This window comes from Periplaneta americana, chromosome 6 (assembly GCF_040183065.1).
Source record: "Periplaneta americana isolate PAMFEO1 chromosome 6, P.americana_PAMFEO1_priV1, whole genome shotgun sequence".
Lineage (NCBI taxonomy): Eukaryota > Metazoa > Arthropoda > Insecta > Blattodea > Blattidae > Periplaneta > Periplaneta americana.
Window position 1 is genome coordinate 95,172,150 of NC_091122.1, and position 23,389 is coordinate 95,195,538.

The 23,389-nt window shown below is 37.7% G+C and overlaps 1 protein-coding gene across 7 annotated transcripts in view; it reads left to right on the forward strand.

Moving 5' to 3' along the window:
- Positions 1–23,389, forward strand: part of f (espin protein forked) — a 415,448-nt gene that overhangs the window by 286,661 nt on the left and 105,398 nt on the right. For all 7 annotated transcript variants that reach the window (XM_069828470.1, XM_069828467.1, XM_069828468.1 and 4 more), the window contains one exon: positions 9,679–10,153. In XM_069828470.1, the coding sequence (XP_069684571.1) occupies positions 9,679–10,153 (475 nt within the window). The remainder of the gene's footprint in view (positions 1–9,678; positions 10,154–23,389) is intronic.

Below are 23,389 nucleotides of genomic sequence, written 5' to 3' on the forward strand. Positions count from 1 at the left end.
GAGCTAGTAGCTCGTAAGTTCCGTCATGCGAGTAGTTCACGCATTCGAAATGAAAGATGTACTGTATTTCTCTGAATACTAAAAGAATTTTATACAGATATTACATAATCACTACATAACCTGTTACTGTTTACTGATGGTTACGATTGGTATAATTCTTGCTTTTAAGTCAATACGTAATCACTATCTTACCTTAATATAGCAGTTTTTTTTTAATTTGCAGCAACACAATAAAGGAAAACTTTCAAACATTGGAATTGAATAACCACTGTCACCTTGTAATAATACACACAGAAGATCGGCTGGTGGGTCACGTATTCGAATCATTGCTTGTGTTGTGACAACACACCAGCTGTCTCAAGAACACTCAAGGCCAGCTGATAAGAATATTCTGGCTCCTCTCACATCTCCGCATGACGCTGCAGGGAGCGCGTATTTTTATAGCGAGATTTGAAATATTTATTATAAGGCTTTTCTTTTAAAATATCTTTAAAAAAATGGTATGGTTTTTGTCTCAACAATAACTAATATTATAGTAGCCTATTTTATAGCCATACTTTTTTGGTGGTAACATCTTATAAATCACAAAAAACAATATATCCATAATTTTCACAAGCAATGAAATATATATGTTATACCCCATTAATATACTTAAATGTGCACTACAAAATGAGCTATAGCTTAAGTTTTTATTCCGAAGCCAGACGTAGTAGTATGCGTTGAAAGTAAGAATAAAATGCAAAATACGCTAAATTTTAAGGAATTTTATCTGAAAAACTACTGAGCTAAAGAAAGTCAAAATTTGTACATTCACTAGTTCCCACATACTAAACCTCTGTACGAATTTTCAGGCAATTCTGACATGTTATGGTATTTCGTTGTCCGATTTCATATGGAATAGCCCAAAGGCCATGTTTTAAACCGTTTGAAACCTGTGAGAATGGTTCATTTCACGCAATTTTGGATAATGGAAAGCTACACCTAATGCATACGCTTCAGGATTTATCATAATATAATGAACTGGATGAACTCAGAGACTTCTAGAAGACAGATTACAGATCTCTATAAAGCCGGACAATGGTACGCTACTATAACTTATTCAGTCAAACTGAAGTCTAGTGAGTGGAATGCGTCCTCGATCGGAAGAGTGGAATCTTTTCGATACAAGATATGTCAATGGTAAGACAGGCATCTCGTAAATGTTGTAAGACGAGTTATCAAAATGCTCTGACATCACGACTAAAGAACATCTTATCAGATGTGGGCTTTGTCCTCAGCCTGTGATATATCGCAAGTGAAGAGAACAAAAAGATATACCGGTACATCAGAAGTTAATTTGTAGCCTATTGAGGTCTCTTCAAGGACATCATCTTTATCTACGCAATCATCAGTACCTTCTGAGTCTATCAGTGAAAACTACGACAAATTCAACACAACCTTCTTCATCTGGACATACGGATACACATAAAACAACTTGTAGTGAAATAGACGACACCGTTGCTAGCGCTTATAGGTTATTTGTCTTTCCGCGCATTTAAATTGCCAATATAACCAATTTGTACCAGGTATTAAACGGTTTTATTCTTTGAAGAGGTGGAAAAATACAAATATCTTGGAGCAGCAGTAACAAATATAAATGCCACTCGGGAAGAAATTAAATGCAGAATAAATATGGAAAATGCCTGTTATTATTCGGTTGAGAACCTTTTGTCACCCAATCTGGTCTCAAAAAAGCTGAAAGTTGGAATTTATAAAACAGTTATATTACCGGTCGTTCTGTATGGCTGTGAAACGTGGACTCTCACTTTGAGAGAGGAACAGAGGTTAAGGGTGTTTGAGAATAACTTAAGGTATTTAGGAAAATATTTGGGGCTAAGAGGGATGAAGTTATAGGAGAATGGAAAAAGTTACACAACGCAGAACTGCACGCATTGTATTCTTCACCCAACATAATTAGGAACATTAAATCCAGACGTTTGAGATGGGCAGAGAATGTAGCATGTATGGGCAAATCCTGAAATGCATATAGAGTGTTAATTGGGAGGCCAGAGGGAAAAAGACATTTGGGAAGGCTGAGACGTTTATGGTAGGACAATATAAAAATGGATTTGAGGGAGGTGGGATATGATTGTAGATACTGGATTAATCTTGCTCAGGATAGGGACCAATGGCGGGCTTATCAGGGCGCCAATGAATCTCCGGGTTCCTTAAGAGCCATAAGTAAGTATTAAACGGTGTAATCAAAGGTTTTCGTATTTTACCAAATATAGCTACACAACCGGTTTTAAACATCGGCGCAAACTCTAGTTACAAGTGATATAATTTATAATAGAAATGTGTTACAACGTTACTTTACCACTTTCATGCTATAAAGTAACTTTATATCATACTCAAAACTTTAGAAAACTCCCACTTTGCCTTATGTTGTTGTTGTTTAATCAACTGTCCGAAGACATATCTGAACCTTATAAGTGATACTAACAAGGCACCACTTATGAGGCAACTAGGCCAGGAGATAATGGGGTTATGGTATGATAGTAAATAATTTTATAAATTGTTTATATCGTTTATGAATTGTTCTACCATAGTTCAAATATAGCCTACAATGTATACATATATTAAGCTTTCTTTCAATTCATAAAAAACTACCAAAACGTCTTAGGGATTTTTTTCGTGTCAATTTCCTTTATTACTGAAAAAAAAAATATTTGCACTTATTCGCTGACACCTGTAAGTACGGCATAATTGGCTCATTTGAATATAACTGTCAAATACCAGATATGGAAAAAACTGATGCTTTAGTTAAACGAGATGTCCGGAGCCCGCTGGCGGTGACGCAAGGCCGTGATGCTAGTAACACAGTGATGGTCCACGAACCTGTTTATCCCGACACAGGAATGCTGGCCAGGTACACTACGGAAATCTCGCCGTGTTTTTTTTTTTCGTACGATTGTCGTGCTGGTCTGCAGTAACGGTTCTTTCTGAATGAAAACGGGGCATGATGTGTGTTTAATTGTGCCATATGCCACAGCCACAGCTCTGCAGAATTTTAGCCTGCTTTTCGAGATGGAAGGAAATCTTCTGAGATGATCATCTATTTCCATACTACCTTCATCAGCCAACAGATTTTCATCAATCTTGGTACGTATATATAGGTACACAGAAACGTTATAAATTCTGCCTTTGGGATATTATCAAATTCGACCTAAATTACTTTCTCAAGTAATTTAACTACGATGTATCATTTTTGCAGTTATCTAGCATCGGTGTAATTGGTGATATGAGATTGATCCTAGAATTAGCAGTGCAATTAATTATAGTTGGGAAAAATATCGGAGGAAGCCCAATCATATGAAGGGTTCAGAGCCATAGTGGGCCAAGCGCCATTTATTAAAAATGGAGAAAGAAAGTGTTAAAGTTAAGTGAATACCATAGTTTAATGAAGATTGACATATAATTTAATTTTAATGTGTATACTTTATATTACTTGCTATATGTTTCCATTGAATTATGGTAATAACTTAATTTTAACCCTTATTTTCTACGTCTTCAGTAAATGGCGCTTGGCCCACTATGGTTCTGAACCCTTCATATGATCAGCCCATGCGAGATTTGAACCCACGTCCGAGTGCAGCCACAGGGTACAAATCTATCACGCTAACCACTCAGCTATGCCATTGGCTTCAGTCTTTTACAATTTGGAAAATGAACGAATTGTCGTAAGATTACAGACTTGAAAAGAATTGAGACAGTCGAGATGAGATTCTTAAGAGCTGGGAAAGGATATAGACTAATAGACAAGATCCCAAACATAACATAAGAAACGAACTAAATATTGAAGGAATTACTTATCAGCTATCACACATTACAGATATAACTGGATAAAGCATACTGATAAAATGCATGATGGAAGATATCCTAATTATTAATTTATATTATATTATCAACCCAGATGATACCGCAATGTCGGAAGACCTGGGAGAAGATAGAATAAAAATGTGGGACGGGAACAGACTTAGGGTCTTAACCTTGGAAGGATGATGTTGATGATAAAATTAACCAGAAATCGTAGAATAACTGCCACGGTGGTTCAGTGCTAGATCGTTGGGCTGATAAGCCAAGGGGTCGGGTTCAAATCCCGCTCTACCTTGAATTTATAACTTGTGTTGGGCTCGTGGTCCAGGCAACACAGGGTTTTTTCTGGGCACTCCGGTCCGCATGTGTCATACTAGCAATTCTCCATAATCGTCCTTCATTACGAGTGTAATGTGGATCCACCGCAAGCGGTCTACGCTTCTCCGCACTAGCGACATTTATGGGCCCCCTCGTAGAGTCGGGGGGGGAATAACAAGTTAAGGACACTGCAAAAAAAAAAAATAAATAAATAAAATAAAATAAAATCCTGACAATAAACATCAAACTCTGTAACCTGTCAATCATTGTCAAGAGTAGTTAGTAGGCCTATCTAGTTTTCTTGAATTGACTCTGCTAATTGCCGCCAATTTTTAGTGAAATGTTGAACTGAAGCGACAGAATATTCGACTATAAATGAAGGGTTCAGAGCCATAGTGGGCCAAGCGCCATATATTAAAAACGGAGAAAATAAGAGTTAAAATTAAGTGAATACCATAATTCAATGAAACATATAGCAAGTGATATAAAGTATGCACAGTAAAACTAAATGATATTTAAATCTTCATTAAACTATGGTATTCACTTAACTTTAACCCTTATTTTCTCCGTTTTTAATAAATGGCGCTTGGCCCACTATGGTTCTGAATCCTTCAAATATAATACACATAGCAAAAGTTATTTTCTTGTGACAGTTCCAACTGCTCCAGTTCCTTGAAAATACTAGCTTCAAATAACAGTTCCGAAATAACATTACCATATATAACTACGTACGTGCACAGTGGTATTTTAGAACATATACGTAAGACTAGTTTATAATGGAACAGTGGTGTTTTGGAACATCCACGTACGACTAGTATGTAATGTAACAGTGGTATTTTGGACGCTACATGACCACATAAGCCTACATCCCTGTATGTCATGTGATGTAGTATGAAGTCATAATGAGCTGAGATGTGAGTTTATGGGAAAGAAATGTTTTCTAGTATCAAACTGAATTCGTAGATCAGATTTGTTCGAAGCAGGAAATTTAATGTAGTTTTAAATTATTATTTGTAAATTGGTTACGAAATCGAAGTGGATTCCAATGATAAATAAAAGCTTACCTATTCTTCCTCTTGTGTCCAGCTGAAGTTCTCAATGGTATTAAATTAAAAAAAAATAGCAAATGAAAAGCTATAATCATTTCAGCAGTGCTAAAATTCATAATACCGCCATGAAGAGTAATAATCTCATTGTAATTAAATAGAAAAATTTAAAACCTTCGTATTTTTGTAAAAAGAAAATCTTCAACATTTTCTGCTGTATCATTAAGGTCATGTTTTAACAGAATTTAGTTTAATTTCAAGAATTTGTAATGAAACTAAAAATGGAAAAGTCTGTAAATAAGCCTAACCTAGGTATATACTTCATCTCCCTTGATAAAATTCACAATACAGTTACAGGTATTATGTTAATAATATTGTTTGCTAGAATCCTATACTCAGTAACATCATTTTCAAAATTTGTCAATTTCTTTCAAAGAAGTTCTTCGTATCGTTACTATTTAGCTTTCATTTCAGTTCCTAACATTCAGTATGACGAAAGCATTCCCACCTCTGCTGCTAATAATGCCAAAGATGTTTCATTCTATGGAACACAGATTGTCATAATTTACTGTTGTAACAGCAACTATTTTGTACTAGCTCAGAAAAACATTGTTATTTTGGAACGTAGTATTCCAAGGTGCTGTTACTTTTTGGAACAGTTCCAAATTAACTGTTACGTTATTTTTCCCCCCATCTCTAAAATATAGTGGATCCGAGTTCATTTTTGGAAAGATAATAGAGTGGAATTTTATCTTCTTTCTGCAGGGACTGGTTGTGTGCCCCTTGTCTTCTATATAATCTTCTATGTGTTTTGAGCGTTGGTTTTTCCCCCCATACTGACTACTTACCAAGGAGATGAATACCTATTGTGTATATGTTCTTGATTCACGATACTCTTTGAGGAAGGAGAGGGTTACAGAGTCCTGCAGTTGGTGGTGGTGCTGATGATAAAGGTAATAATAATAATAATAATAATAATAATAATAATAATAATAATAATAATAATAATAATAATCATATGTTATAATAGGAAAGATGGGAGGAAGTTGGACTTGCAGTGAAAGATCTGCCTTTCGGCAGAACATTATGAATGAATGAATTACATGATATAATAATCATTATTGTTATTATTTACTATTTATATGGTCATATTAGGTAATGTAGTAGCCACATTCTATGCCACTGGATATGAGGTTCGTAAGTTCAAACTCGACCCAGGGCAATGAATTTTTCTTCTTCTTTAACGATTAAGCCTTTCAGCGTATTCCGACTGTAAGAGAAACTTTGGTCTTACCGTTTAGAGATGGATCGTCTCTTAGTCATGAAACGTCCTGGTTTATAGTTGGTAAGGGCTATGGGAAGTTTATTTTCTGCCATTCTTTGGAGATGTTTATATCAATTCTTTATTAGGTGTCTTATATTATGTTCCACTGAGTTCAGCATTCCAAGCTGATCTCTTATGTCAGAGTTTCTTTTTTGGTCCATAATAGTGTAGTAAAAAAAATCTCATCCCAGACACTTCTATTTTCCTTTCATCGGCGCGGTTTAAAGTCCGCTTTTCACATCCGTATGTGAATACGTGCATTACCGTTACTTTGAATGGGCGATAAGATCCTTAGCATGTTTTTCTTCGGAATATAAGATAAGCTGGGTATCCTGTGTCGTAGATTTACAGTACGAAAAACAAGATTGTTCCTGATAGAGTAATGTAGGCCGTTTCTTGTCGGCATCGAAATTTTGAGCTAGGAAAATGAGCACATGATCTGGTAGCTCAGTTGATAGAGCAACTGACTACGGACCGACTGAAGATCCTGGGTTCAATCCTGAGTGGCAACGAAAATTTCTCAATGCTGATACTTCCAGAAAGGCCCGAGGTTCTCTCAGCCTCCTATGAAACTGAATACTGAGTTTTTTCCCCGGGAGTAATATGTACGTCTAAGTGGAGCGGTGGTACCGAGAAAAAAGAACGTATAGAGCTCTCCATCAATGCCTACCAAGCGCCTCTATAGCGTATGTAGGGGATACCTTTACGTAGCCTTACAGTGATCCCATATCAAGGCATGTTTCATCCGTAACCCATAGCATCCAAATGTTATTTTTATTTTACATGACTAACGTCTGATATTTCTTGTGTCTAAATAGTTACTTCGTTACAATTATTTATCATCGTCAAGAGATGGATACATTAATACTATCTCTGTAATAATAATTTCCTTTGACGCACAGCACAGTATATGACCAGACATTTGAGCACAAACGTTGCCTGATGATAATCATTTTGGATTCGAGAATTATTTAAATTCCAGAAACTGCTTAAATGATTTGCAGCGACATGTTTACCCAAGAATTGTTGTGTCACTCACTTCTCCGTTATGAAGCAAACTTATATTGTTATTACTGTCCTGTCCTTGGTGTGTTGTCCGTTCCTTGAACCGTGTAGTGAGTTTGCTGGTCGATCCTATGAATATGCATTTTTGGCGCGAAAGTAGTGTCAAGGCTGTCTTGGCAAATCAGCCCCCTTCAGAGTAAGCTATCAAGTGACGTTTGTAATATATGCGACGCATTTAAGTTCCTGAAGATGTGTCATTTAATTTTTTCTCACGATATCACGAATGCTGAATAGAGTGACTTTAACTTTCTGTCCCAAGTTGTAGGTGAGTTATACAGTGTGCTCGAGTGAGATTTGTTACAAACTTTGGGAAGCGATTGGAGATATCAAAAGAAGAAATCCTGGCAGTAAATCTATACCCGACGGCGCTTCAGTACGACGCAACATGTCCATAAAAGAGTCGCACATGAATCTGCATTATCCTTAAAGGTGAACATACTACTGCTTGGTAACCTGCTCCTTGTCGTTTAGGACCTTGTGAAAATACTGATTTTTACGACATACGTGTAATCAATATGAAGAAACTGTAAACCAGAAACTTTAGCGATAGTGGTAACATGGAACGAAACTAAGCATATTTGAATCAGTTCAACAGTCAACAGTTCGAAGTTGAAATATTTGCAGTGAGTTGGATAGGGATCGTTTTCAAGCTCTCCTCTAAACCATACATGATTAATATTTGTGCAGAAACATGGATGACAGTGAATAAATAAAAATATAATGGCGAAACTGTGAGGGAAACATGGCCAAACAAAATTTTTGTCCGCTATATATGCATTACATAGTCTATTCGTTCGGTTAAAGGTACATCTCCCTCCTTTGAATTTCCGGAAAAACAAAAATTCTAGAACTTCCCACCAGCCATCCATGCAAAATCGAACGGTCTTATGGTAGGCCCAGTGTATGCTAAGGGCGCCTTGTTGTGTTGTCTTGCCTGTTATATCGCCACCATACAGTCACTAGCTTCCAAAGTGTCTGTGGAATGCTTGCAAAGTGTTTTAATACATTTCTTGAACATAACCTCGTTGCTGGATCGTCTAGGGCCCCGACTTTTCGCGTTGGTTACTGGGTACTTAAAGTTGGTTTTGGACTGTAACGGTATTGGGGAAGATTTTCTTTCATTCTCTGTTTCTTTTTCACGTAGAACCAACTCTTTCTCCTCACTAGATATGGGGAAAGGTAACTTGGGAATTGACCGTCACATAAAAATGCAATGTTATCTTCTTTATCCTTGTATTCCCTCTTGCTCTCCTTGTGTTTTCCTTATTTTCCTTGTATTTTCTTTCTTCTCTTTGAATATAATTGTTATACTTGTTCTCCTTGTCTCCCACTTATTCGCATTGCCTTTCCCTTGTTCTCATTGCCTTTGCCTTATTCTCATTGTTTTATGTCCCTCGTTCTGCTTGTTTTCTTTCCTTTTTCCTCCTTTTCTCCCCCTCTTCTCCTTGCCTTCCCCCTGTTATCCTCGTCTTCCCCTATTCTCCTTGTCTTCCACTTTCTCTTCTTATCTTTGCCTTGTTCTCTTTGTCTTCGCTTTGTCCAACTTGTATTCCCCTTGTTCTACTTGCCTTTGCTCTGTTCAGCTTAGATTTTCCTTGTTCTCCTTGCATTCCCCATGTATTCTCCTTCTTTCATTTCTCGCAGGATCCAAACATAGTTCTACGTAAAGATATGCAGTAGATAAAGTTATGCACCTGTCGATTTTTTCAATTATTTTATAATTTCTGCATAATAGCTGTATACTTACTCTTTTTACCGATGAAGTAATGGGAACTTTCACCCCTATTGTGCTTAAAGATTTTATTGAATGAATCTATAGGCCTACGAAGAATGTTCAGGACGACGCCTGAGTACAGATTTGGAACAATATTCCGAAAGCTTCCGTAATAGCACAGCTAGGTAGAGCTGTTCCTACTGCCTTTTGTTTGCGTCGTCTTTGTGACTAGTTACATACCCAATCAAATCATTTCTACGCCTTCTTTGATTCCCGCGTTGCTAGGGGTAACTGGCCTGGACTGCGTGAGCGATCCCTCCTCAGCACGTTTTTATAAAGAATCCTTTGTTGTGCAGTGCCAACACGCAGATGGACAACGACGTGACCCCCGTGTACCTGGCGGCGCAGGAGGGTCATCTGGAGGTGCTCAAGTTCCTGGTGACGGAGGCGGGCGGGTCCCTGTACGTGCGCGCCAAGGACGGGATGGCTCCGGTGCACGCCGCGGCTCAGATGGGGTGCCTGGCGTGCCTGAAGTGGATGGTGACGGAGCAGGGCGTGGACCCCAACCTGCGCGACGGCGACGGCGCCACACCCCTACACTTCGCGGCGAGCCGCGGCCACGTGGACACGGTGCGCTGGCTGCTGCGTCACGGCGCCCGTCTGGCGCTGGACAAGTTTGGAAAGAGCCCGATCAACGATGCCGCCGAGAACCAACACATGGAGTGCCTCAACATCCTAGTGCAGCACGGCGCCACCCCCGAAGTGGGGCGCCACGCCTGCTGCAAGGCCGCCGAGCCTACACCGCTGCGTCTGGCGGAGCCTCAGCCCAAGGTGAGTTGGCCGAGATGCATCTGCATGGCTGTGGGCGCCTTAAACATTGATAGCTTCTGTTCTTCTGGTTCGTTATATCAGCTGTGCTCAATTTTGTAGTTATGCCTTGCACTGTGTTTGCGATAACCCGCCAAGCATTGTGACATATAGCCGTCTGGCAGACTTTGGTGGCTGGTGCAAACCAAAGTTATCATTAGGACTAAGAATTGTATGCCGTTACATTGCGCTTCATGCGCCTCTGACTTTAGGTACCAGTACGTAATTGCGTAATGTGTTTCCACATTGTGGAAGACTCTGAAGTCGGCTTTGAACATTGTGAAGGACTAAAAACTAATAAGGTACAGTGTTATTAGCCTCCATTTTTTATTTGTCGTCTTAAAGAATTGAGTTGCGGAGTTACCCCTACTTTCCATTGATGTTGCGGTACTGATTTCTGCGAATTACATTTTAGTTTTAAATTCCTTTTTTCGTCACATCCAGTGTACAGAATTTTATAAAGAAAAGGATGTTGTACAAAGAAAACAGCTGCTATCCCAATGAATGATACCATGACGAAACATATGCAGTACATACGAGATAGTAGTCTACACGTTCTAATTGTTAACATGCGTATCACTCGATTCAATGTTCACAGTTTGAAACCAGATCGAGGTTAATGGTTTTTTGAGACGATAAAAAGTACATAGCATTGCATATCTGGAGAAGGGAAATAATCCCGTGATCTCGTGTCGTAGAATTAGGACGTAAACTAATCTTTTACATGAATGACAGAACTCCAAGAAACAATACTGGCCAGCGATTAGAATTTCCAAGAAAATATCTGATTTTAGGACTGATTAATTTCAGACTGCAAAACATTATTTTTTTAGACCGCCGAGATCGATGAATATGAAGAAGAAAACAGCGGAAAAATGAGTAGGTTTCAATAAGTCTATAGGTTGCATTGTACCCGGAACTCAATAGTGGACGGGGCCTCGAAATAAACAAAAAAAAAAAATTGTATTCAATTCTTGTTAATAACGGAATATAAAGGCGATCCTGTCCTAAATTTTGGATAAAGCGATATCACTTCCCAAGTAATACAAATCAGTCGTTCCCAGACTTGAGTCCTGTCAGAGAAATGAAATTCATTTCCCTTTCATATGGTTTTATTTTGTGTCCTTTGTTTTATGTTTTTGCTGTGTTATCTAAAGCGAAGCCCTTTTATCATGCTGACAACATGTACGTAGTTTTCACTTACTTTTGAATGTCTAATTTTGTAGAAAAAGGTCTCATGTGGACGAAACTGGCCAAAAATCTGTCTTTTCAATACAATGCAATACATTATTATTATTATTATTATTATTATTATTATTATTATTATTAGTATTATTATTATTAGTATTATTATTATTATTATTATTATTATTATTATTATTATTATTATTATTATTATTACTCTACGAGTATTTAAAATCCTACCAGAATTTTAGGAGTGCACAGAAGCAATTTGCGGATTCCTACCTTCTGTGAACAACCTAGACAACGCGTGAAGATGTGCACTACATACATCTGAAAATTGTGTCAGTATGTGGACAGTTGCAAGTAAGCGGCTTTCTTTTGTTGAGAATCGCGGTTTTTACTCGCTTGGATAATTGCAGTACTGCATCGTAATGACTGTTTAATGGGCAGCATTGTCCCCGAGTCATCTGCTCTTTCTTTTGGTCTATTCTGCTCTAATTGTAGTAAAGCATTCCGTGCCATATTCTGGTACGTGACAAGAACCGCAAGAAATTAATATTGAAGTATGACTCTTAACTTACTTTTCTGCAAGTTGCATACATGCACTCACAAAGGAAAAATTCAGAACATAGTTGTAAAAACGTTTGCCATCTTGACACAGTAGTTACCGTATGGCGTATAGTATGATGTACCAAAGCGCAAAATATTCAGGACTGAAAACTGAGCGTGTGATTTCTTGTGCAAACTAATTCAGACTTCCGTATAATTCCTGATCACGTATGTATCAGATTGGCCATTCCTATGTTATGAAATGGCAACATAAAAGAGAACAACAACCAGGATCTTTACAGTCGAAAATGAATATTTTTGGTAACGACCGCTAAATGGAAGTAGCGTTGCAAGGTATTACCACAGTTTAGTATATACAGTACAGCTACGAAGCTTGGGATGATTTTTTTGCATTTCTCGCGATAGTTGCTAGCCGCTTGGGGCGCTGTGAGTACTAGGAACAATAGACTGTGTCACTGCATCGTGATCTAATACAGGCCGTAAGGCAGACCGTTTACTCGCTTAACCCGATCACGAAGGGCGGCGTTTCAACCATATAAATTAGTTTGAATGCATAAAGAGTAACATGTATTTCTCTAAAATGTAGTGTAATTGCATTAATAAAATTTAAAACAATGATTATGAGACACTTCAGACATAATTCACTAGCCCTCTTATTCATTTGCGAGTTAAGGTGTAATATTATTTTTGGTGTGAAAATTATGTTGTTCGTATGTGAAATATCTGTCTTTACTTCGATTAAATATTGCGAAATTCTTGTACATTCATTTATGCACGATTCAATAATTTTCAGTTGCACCGCACGGATATTTAGATATGTTGAAATTATAGGTTATGTTTACTGTACCAGTTTCCCCTGTCTATCTAATTTTAGTGGTCTCCAATGCCCTGCCATTACATAATATGTATGTTATGTCATATGGAAATTATAGATTATGTTTACTATATTTAACTTATATTCCTATATTCGCAATTATACATTAATTAAACATAATGCCATGTATAACACCCCACACATTCAATTTGTCTGTATTTTAATACTACAATTGAGTACTGAATTATTGTATTTATCTATTACCTAAGAGACGAAGTAACACAATCGTACGTACACTAATTTCATAGGAGTGGTGTGGTAAATTTTCTGTTTACAATTAAAGAAGGTAGATGTGCTAAATTAAAATCATAATATAAATTCTTTTTTATTAAACCTCAAAATAGCTTCAATTCTAAACTCAAAATGTTGATGCGAACAGATTATGTTAACATGCAACATTCTCTTCACATTAAAATAACACAGTTTTGTAATTATTTCTGCAACATGTTATGCAACAAGAAGTAAACGGAACTTATGGACACATTACACTAAAAAAACTTAGCAATGATATGCAATAAAGTTATAATATAATATTTCAATGAGCTCCATACACTGAAATAGAAAACCCGAATATACATTACGGCGTGGTCTAGATCGAAAAGGCATTGACTGTGCCGTATTTCGCATTGTTATGAAACGTTGTGTAAACTGTGAAATGTTCGTTATCGGTTGTAATAACTGTAAATGGCTAAAATACAATAATTTGAATAATACTCGTAATATGGGACAAGGAGACTTTGTAGCACTATAAATTGTAAGAAAAAGAGGTCAGAGTTATCATTCTTCCGAAAGATCCAGGAAGGTGAGTTTATAAAATGTAATATATACTTTATGAAAATAATATATAAACCTTACGTATTTCATATTTCAATAGTGGAAGGAAAGTGTTAATTTTTTCAAAACAACACGATATCGAAAGTACAATACATTTAATCGTCTGCTAGGGAAAGGAGTCTGTGATGAGACGATAGTAGCGATCCTGGTGGTTAGCAACTATCTATGGATGCATATTTAGTAAGTATTGAACTTCGTGACTGTATATACTAGACTGTGGTATTACTCCGTGCAATTCCATCAGGGTTATAGCGTGACTGCTTTTTCAGTCGCTAGATGGCAGTATAGTGGAATATAGTTGTCTTGAATGTGCATTAGGGTATACAATCTGCTATTTGTGATCAGGGGTGTAATGTAGCATTATACTTTTTAAGAGAAAATTGTGGGCAAAATATACGTATTAGAGTTCGCATCTCTTTACTAATGGAGTGTAAGAATCCGGTAGAATTTCAACTAATAAACACATATATTACTGCAATATTATAGTTTTAAATTGCCGATTTTATTTTATAGCTACTGCTTGACTATGGCTAGTTACATGTAAAATTAATAGACTATTTTCACAATAGTGGAAAGTTTTAAGACTGTGAAGCTTCTAAGCAAGAAATTGGAAAATAATTAAGAATGCAAGACTAAAACGCAAACAAAAGCAAGCCGATCAACTGTGTGGAACTAATTGTGTAAATAAATATTTTCACCTTTCTTATAGAATATAGTAGGCCATGCAAGCCAGTGAAGTAGAATTCCATAGTAAATTAAATATCATATTTGATGATGCTAATAATAATGATAATAATAATAATAATAATAATAATAATAATAATAATAATAATAATAATTTACGTTATCTTGCATTTATTAATAATTAGTTATCTCACGTACTGATGATGATGATGATGATGATGATGAAATTTATTCTCATCTAAAATTCTTCATTTTATCACTTAAAAGATTTCATGGCATTACCTTTGATAAATACGAGACATAATAATAAGAGTAATAATAATAATTTGCATTATCTTGCATTTATTAATAATTGGCTAACTCACGTACAAATGATGATGGTGGTGATGATGATGATGATGATGATGATGATGATGATGAAATTTACTCTCGTCTAAAATTCTTCACTTTAAATAAAAGATTTCGTGACATTATCTATGATAAATACGGGAAAATATCGGTATATAAAAGAAATTGTATGGTAAATTTGTAGTTTTTATTTTGTTAATAGTAGTCCTTTTTGTTCTCTTTTTAACTGCACATAATGAATTTCAATGACGTTTCTTGAGTCACGCCATCATGCATTGAATTTTAATCTCTATAGACTAACGTTTCGGAAATGCTTACAGTTTACATCTACAGATGAGTTTCGTTCGATACCTGCAAGAGATAACTAGGTACCGGCGTGGTTTAGGGATACCGAAAGAGACTCATTCTCAACTGCATTCGGAGCGTCCCGCTTGGGATGATTACCTGGTTAAACTTTTTCCAAGGTTTTGATCAGTTATGACACGAATGTCAGGTAGTCCCTTAGCGAATTCTCGGAAACATCTCGCTGTTACCAATTCCATCGATGCTAGACGACCGCGCAATTTGTATACTGGATTCCATTAATGCCGTCTCCTTCTTCAGTCGTCTTCTATCCCTACCTCTACCGCACCCGGGTGGCCTGACTCGCCTGTATCGCGTATTCCAGTTTTCAGTGGTGTTCATGTTAGAGCAGCAGCTACGCTGTCATCACAAATTATAACTCGTTTGCGGTGTATGCCGACATTTCAGAGGTCAGCGGCACGCCACTGCTCATAGGAATGGCAAACTCTTGTCTTGCATGGGGTGGGAGATGAAGTACTGAATGTAAAACAGGTGCAGAGGCGCAACGGCACGCCATTATTCAGAGGAATTGTTATATATGTGTCTTGTATACATACTTGCTAGATGAACAAACTTACTGCCGCTCTCGCTCGCTGTGTTCGTTGCAGTTGTCTTTCGAGTTTCGTCTCGTCATTCTCGTGCGCTTCGAGTCTCGCTCATCATTCTCGAAATAGCATTTGGTCGGCGTGGAAAGATTTCGTAACTTTGAATAACATACATCATTGAAATACAGTAAATAACATTATAAATGTTTAAATGAGACAAAAAAGACAAAACAGAACAGTATCTTAGTTATCAAAATGTTCTGGTTCTATTATTTGATATTACCAATGGTTATATAAATATAAAAAAAGACAATGCTGAAATAAATTTTCATTTCTAAGAAATATAAACATAACATTAATACCTTTTTACTTGAGATTGCACACTTGATCTTAAACATATGAAAAGAAAATTCCTAGCCTTTTAATAAGGGCCTAGTAATTAAATAAAGACTGGGGAACGATTATTATACACTGAAAGGTAGAAAGGTTTCAAAGGCTACTTGATTGTTTATACATATATAACACTTGCCAAAGCAGATATAAGTTCAGTCAAGTATAAACAACTGTGGCGATTTAAGGCTGCTTGACGTTCGGGACTTCGGGAGTGATCAATCTCGAGTCTCAGAACACTCACAACCAGTCTCTACGTCAAGGACGCGACGTAATACAACATTGTCGTGCGGGTTTTCGGCTTTGCGGACGCTGTTAGTCTCGCTTTCTCGATCGTTGTTCATCTGTAATGCTTACTGGTAGCATAACAGTGGAAGGGGGATGAAGTACTGACTGTAAACAGAACTTCAAAACCTGACGGCATTAATGGAATAGATTGTATAGCATCGCTAAATAACTTATTAAGAGAACGTGTAGGCCTAATTAACAGAGGCTGCCCTCTCATAAGACGAACAAGGCGGCTGCTAAATTACCTGAGCAGATTATACGGAATAATCGTATGTGGCATATAACTAGGTGATATTTTTCTACACAGCTTTGTAAAATCATCAGCTCTCAGCACACTCGAAACAGTAATGTTATTTCGAATTGATGTAAACTTTCTATGATTTTCACGATTTATTTACACCATTTGCGTAAGCTCTATTGATGGAGACTGATGAGTTAATAATGTTTTGCAGTCAACTACAGGAGCTTCGTGGGCACTCTGATAATTAATCATTTGTCCAACTCTGACATACATAAAACATATTTATGACCACAGAATGTATGTCAGAACTACCTCATAAATTCAGACATTTATGAATTATTAGAGATATGCAATTTATCATAATTTTATCATGTGAGGTCTCTCCATTTTCAACAGTTGCCTGTGGTCAGACTACAGGTAACAATCCATCCATTCTTCTAGCCTCAAGTCGGCCTGGGTGGCGCAGTCGGTATAGTGCTGGCCTTCTGTGCCTGAGGTTGCGGGTTCGATCCAGGCCCTGTCAGCAGACTTACTGGCATGTAAAAGAACTCCTGCGGGACAAAATTCCGGCACACCAGCGACGCTGATATAACCTCGGCAGTTTTGAGCGTCCTTAAATGAAACATAATTTAATTTAATTTTCTAGCCTCAATCGCCTCTTGTTTCGTGGCTCCATGTTTTCCCAGGACCCTAGGTCTCCTCTGCCATCCTTCTGACATTTCCATACAGTCTGGGATCATTTCCTTGAATATGAGTAGCTTTCATATTATGCCTAAGAGAATCCATATCGACTGCTTCCACTCCTCTGCGAGATACAGATAAATAAATGCAATATGGTTAGCAGATGCGAATAATGAGAAAAAAAATGACTCATAGGAGAAGTGGCCAGAAAATTTAGACAAAAGTCCTACCATTCGACTTCAAGGTTAACGTAAGTGCGCGATAGAGTCCCGGCGGTTAAGGTGTTGCTCTGCAAGCTGGAAGGTCGCAAGTTCGATTCCCAGTGGTATTTTTAGGAACAAAAATGGCCAACACATTTTATACGATTCTTACAATTAATTCTGTATGTGTGAATGTTACTAATAAAATTGTATAAGTTTAGTTTTCGACGATTTTCTTCATTTCGTCTGAAGCCTAATAGCGAGTGTCATAGTAAAGGTCTTAAGTTATCTCTTCTGTTTCAGTTCTTCTTAATTGAGCGGATGAAAGTGTACAAGTCTCTGAGCCATATGTAAGTGCTTTTTAGTACTAGAATTTAACTGTGTCCGGTTCGTACTTTTCGTATCCTTTTCGTTGTACCTATGAACTGTTGCAATTTTGCCAGTTTCTTTTCTACATCTCTGGAAGGATGGAAGAGAAATTGCAACCTTAGTAATCGAAATAATTTACTTGTTCGACAGTTCATCTATTTATCATTAGTTAGCCACAGGCGTAGCTCAGTAGGTTAAGGCGCTCTGGCGCGGGTTCGATTCCCATTTGGGTTGATTACCTGGTTGGGGGTTTTCCTCAACCGTAAGGCGAATGGCAGGTAATCTATGGCGAATCCTCGGCCTCATCTCGCCATTACCGATCCCATCGACGCTAAATAACCTAGCAGTTGACACAACGTCGTTAAATAGCAAAAAATTATTAGTTTGTTTCTGAGTGAGTTTGAATTATTGATAAAAGCCATGGTTCATGCCATTTTAATTATTGGACATTTTAAAGTTATATCGATTTGAAATTATAATAATTTACAATGAATGTATGACATATTGTGCTGTGTAGTAGTAACGGTTATCATGTATGGCCGTGAAACAAGCGGGCCCGGATTCAAATCCTGTCTGGGACAAGTTATCTGGTTTAGGTTTTTCTGGTTTTTTTTTTCTCAACCCATTAAGAACAAATCCGGCGCTGGACCCCGGACTCATTTCGCTGGCATTATCACTTTCATCTTATTCAGACTCAAGATAACCATCGCAGTTGATAAAGCATCGTTAAATAACTAACTAAAAGAAAAGGAAAGCAGGTATTATGTACAAATGAACATAGGCTACTGGTTTATTAAGCTAGGCTATTTGTCATTGACAAGTGCACTTCTTAGAGGATTGATAAGCAATGAGGAAATTTATGTTCAATAATAGTTTGTGTACCCCTCTAGAACAGAGAACAGTCGAACACTGCTATGGTTAAACTTTCGGCGAGTGCCCCAACATCAGAGACTTAATTTATTGTTCATATATTATTTTATATTATCGGAAGAAATCCACTAAGCCAGCCGTTAGCGTTCAACCAACTTTCTTCTTTCCTCGAAAAGAAAGTAGGTTAACAAAAGAGAGCATAATGAAATGTGTGATGTGTAAAGTGCATTCATGTTACGTTCTAAGAATTAAGTAAGAGTTCCTTCGCATTAAATCGATTGGCATGAGTGGATAATTAATTTTCAGGCAAATTAATGTCAGCGTCTTTTGAAGGAGTGCAAGATTCTCCACTTAAGCTCCGTAAAGCAGCGTAAAAATTGAAGTTGATCATCTGAAACCTAAACGTTTCACTCAACAGGAACATCCCATTTGTATCAGTATTACAATATTATAATCCACACGAATTCCAGTCAAGTCCTTTAGTAAAGTTGTACTCTGAAATGACGTAAACTGAAGAGATTTGGATGCTTCAGTGAAAATTCTAATACCGAATTAGGAAAATTAATCACCTTCATCCACGCTGTAGCCGCTGTAGCCTATAAGTTAATCTTTTACGGTGCTATTCATAGACATTTCGCTAGCCTGCGCTACGAGCGTGCTAAACAGGATTCATATCATATCATATAGCTAACACTGGTTTATGAATACGAACAACGTTAATTCGCTGATCATCCACCGAAAAGCCCGCGCTAAGAATGTCAATGAATACGGCCCTAAGGTGTTACATTCTTCCACAATTCTTCTGTTTTTCTACGATTACTTCTTTCACTCAGCTCTTCAAACTTTTTTTGATAGATGGCCACGTATTTCAACACTACTAGATGTGCTTTCCGTGTCTTTAGACAAGTCCGAAGGCATAACTGTTTTTTTAAGCAAATCTGAATATCTTTTCAGAAACACATTAATTAATATTCGTTTACACGAATTCCAACGATAAAATAAGGTAGGAAAAAATGGAATTTGAAGTGATTGTAGAGAAAGTTTTTAGTTTTGCCCTCTACGCGCAAGTCAGATTTCTATAAATGAAGTCATATTTCACACGTTGCACTTTTTCCTCTATATTTTTGCTCATATGAAATTCATAAACACTCGCTGTTAATTCCATCATGAATACACCGTGCCAGCCACCGGCGACAGACTGAAGAAATGTTTTTTTTCTGGCGCACAGTTAGCCGGAGGGCCACGCTGGTGATCCGGGTTCGAATCCTGATCGGTCCAAGTGAAATTAGTGGTGGACAGAAATAGTGCTCGGCGTAGGTTTACGCAGTTATTTCCGTTACCTCTAATGACAATTCCACCATTGCTCCATTAAAGATCATAATCATACTGCTACACATCACCTACTTTGATGCACCAAGAACAAGTCTACAATTACGGCGTGTCACTCCAAAAGAGGAACTGTGGAGTAAATTATGCAAGCTATCGGGTGAAATGAAATGTTTCTCTCTGCTTCTCCTCTCTGGTGATGGAGCTCGTACGTAACCCCAGACGTTGGATGTTCCTAGATCTATTACGCGGTTGAAAACTACAAAAATGTGGCGCAACATATAAAATAAAAAATGTCATTAACGCGACAGCCCATGGAGGGCTAAGAACGACCAGCCGTCAGCTGACCTCACGTCCACACGCCTCAGTGGAGGTGAATGATCATCCAACCAGTACTGAACTTGCGGTCAGCATGATGATTCCAACAGCCCTTATAGGCTATAGCTTCTTCTGCTCTATGGATTAGTCTAAAGGGTTACAATAGACCAACTCACAGAATCTTCCCAGCAAGTTCTGGATCGTCCCACTGATCGTTGTCCTCTTGGTTGATATTCCAGAAGTACGAGTAATTTTGTCATTCTGATACAGTCCATTCTTCCTATATGCTGAAACCAGTTTTCTTTAAAACTATCGAGTGGTATACGTTTAATTCTTCTCGTATTGCAGAATTGGTTTAGAAAACGAATTTCACGTGTTTATATTTTTCTTCTAGGCCTATATCTCTATTAGCTAGTCGGCGATGTATGCAATGGAGGGGTAAAAGAACTGGCCACTCTATTCCATTATCTCCTGGCCTAGTTGCCTCACAATTGGTATCACTTGTGAGGTTCAGACCTGTCTTCGGACAGTTGACTAAACAACAACTTCCTATTCAGAGCCGTCGCTGCCACAATATGTCAATAGTGAAACTGATAATATAAATCGTTTCATCTTTCCTTACTGTGTTCTGTATAGTGCCACATATATAATGGAATCTGTTTATTTTTTCGCCTATATCTTTCTCCTTTTCGTACGGTATGAGGCAGCCAAATTATATAAATTATGGTTTATTTAACGACGCTTGCAACTGCAGAGGTTATATCAGCGTCGCCGGTGTGCCGAAATTTTGTCCCGGAGAAGTTCTTTTACATGCCAGTAAATCTACTGACGTGAGCCTGTCACATTTAAACACACTTAAATGCCATCGACCTGGGCCGGGATCGAACCTGCAACCTCGAGCATAGAAGGCCAGCGCTATACCAACTACGCTACCGAGGCCGACCAGCCAAATTATTTCAAACAACTGGCTTACTCTATTATACCGTTGTATATAACGATTTTGAATCTAATGGAGAACTTTCCTTCTAAAGCCATTGGATTTTTATGTAGAAATCCTGAAATTATAGTGATTTGTAATTGTCTGTAGTTTATTTGTTGCTGTTTGTAGTTAATCTTCCTGAAATTATAGTGATTTGTAATTGTCTGTAGTTTATTTGTTGCTGTTTGTAGTTAATCTTCAGAAGATGCGAGAATGACTTAGTCGTCTGCAAATAAGAGTGTGTTCAAATTTGTATCTTCCTATGTAGCTGGCTTACGAAACCGGATTTCGCTGCTCACTGTAGCTGCCCAATGCTGGGTGGGCACCGATCCCATACATTGGTCGAAATTTCATGAGAAAATTTATTTCTCCCTAAGGACTTAATCAGCGCTCATTTCATAATGCTAGTCAAAGGTATCACGCCTTGGAACATGCGGCTATGATGCGGGACACAATATACAGATTGTTAAAAAAGTATCCAATATTTTAGGAGGTGCTAGTATGCATAAAAACAAGAAAAACAATTCTAATAAACATGGGTCTCCTCTGCCCTTTGGCGTAAGGAATCATGCACTCTTTGAAACTGACCTGGTTGTTCTTGATAACCAAAAGTCTAGGGGATTTTGGTTTGGGGAACGAGCAGGCCACTGTGTTGGGCCTTCCAATCAATCCAGTGGTCCTGAAATGTCAACGTAAGGTGTTCACGCTTATTGCGGAGAAAATGTGCTGGTGTGCCATCATGCATGAACTCATGGCACAGTCTCCAGCAAGGTAGGCAATACGTTAATAAGAAAGTCCTGATAACGAGCCCCAGTTAATCTCTGTGGTAGCACGTATGGCCCTTAATCTATCGCCAAGAACATCTGCCCATACGTTGATTGAGAATCGGTGCTAATGCCTTATTTCTTCAACTGCATGGGAATTTCCATCGGCCCACACATGCTGATTACGAAAATTCACAACACCATCTCTGCTGAACCCCGCTCATATCCGCAATCAAACTTTTCTTTTCAGTATTCCATGCCAGGGGTGTCAACTACGGTATGATTATCTGGTAGTCTGCTGTATTGTAGGGCAGATAAATGCATTGCCATAAATGGACGTCACATTGAGCACCTATAAACAAGTATTCAGATCTCAGAAAGTATGTGTTGTAGGATCCATGTTTATTAGACATTTTTTTCTTGTTTTGATGCATACTATCACCTCCTAAAATATTGGATACTTTTTTTTAACACTCTGTATAAAACGAAAGTTTTTTGTCTTGTATTACAGAGATACAGAACTTCTGCATTTTTAGTTGATTATACGCTTCGTAACGGATCCGAGGCCAATGAAAGTCGATTTACTGATGACGAGAAATGAAATTAATAAGCACTTACACGCGTTTCAGGCATCTAGTGTTTAGGCTGTTGCGTAAAATCATCTATACAGATATAGGCTATGGTGTAATATTATGACAAACTTCCATTATATGTAGGTGATTGATCTCTGTAGTTGACTGTCTTAATTGAAAGCTCAGGTGTGGGAAAGGAATCTAGCACAACGAACTGTGGCTGAAGGAGCGAATCCGCCCGTTTAATGTGATGATGCGGCATTCTTGTCAGCTCACCAAGTGTTACATTATATCCCTATAGTGGGACTAATCTTGTTCCACGCGAGCGAGTTAATTGGGCGGCACATTGCTGGCCATAACTGAGGCAGATTGTTTACTCCACTTTCGTACAAAGAACAGAATGAATGCGAGTTGTATATTGTTAGTTTAAGATACAAAAGACAAACCATTTTCTACGTGGAACTCATAACCTACTTGCCTTCAAAATGTTGACGTAAGTGATTCGCGTTGTTCTGGTGTACAATAGACACGATGAATTTGACAGAATAAACAATTTTAGATTTTGATACTCGGTAAAGATAGGCTTATTTGCTCTCTCTCCAATGGTGAACGTCTTATTGTACAGTTGCTCGTTATGAAAGTAACTACCGGTACTGTAGCGTGAAATAATAGCGACGTCTTTGAGATGTCCATGATGAATGAATTTGCTTGAATGTTTTAGGTTTCGCAACCGTATGTTGAAAGTTAATATTTTCCCCATTTAGGAACTATCTACTACGTCATTCTGCTTTTGTTTTTGCTGTTTATTCAATTACTAAGC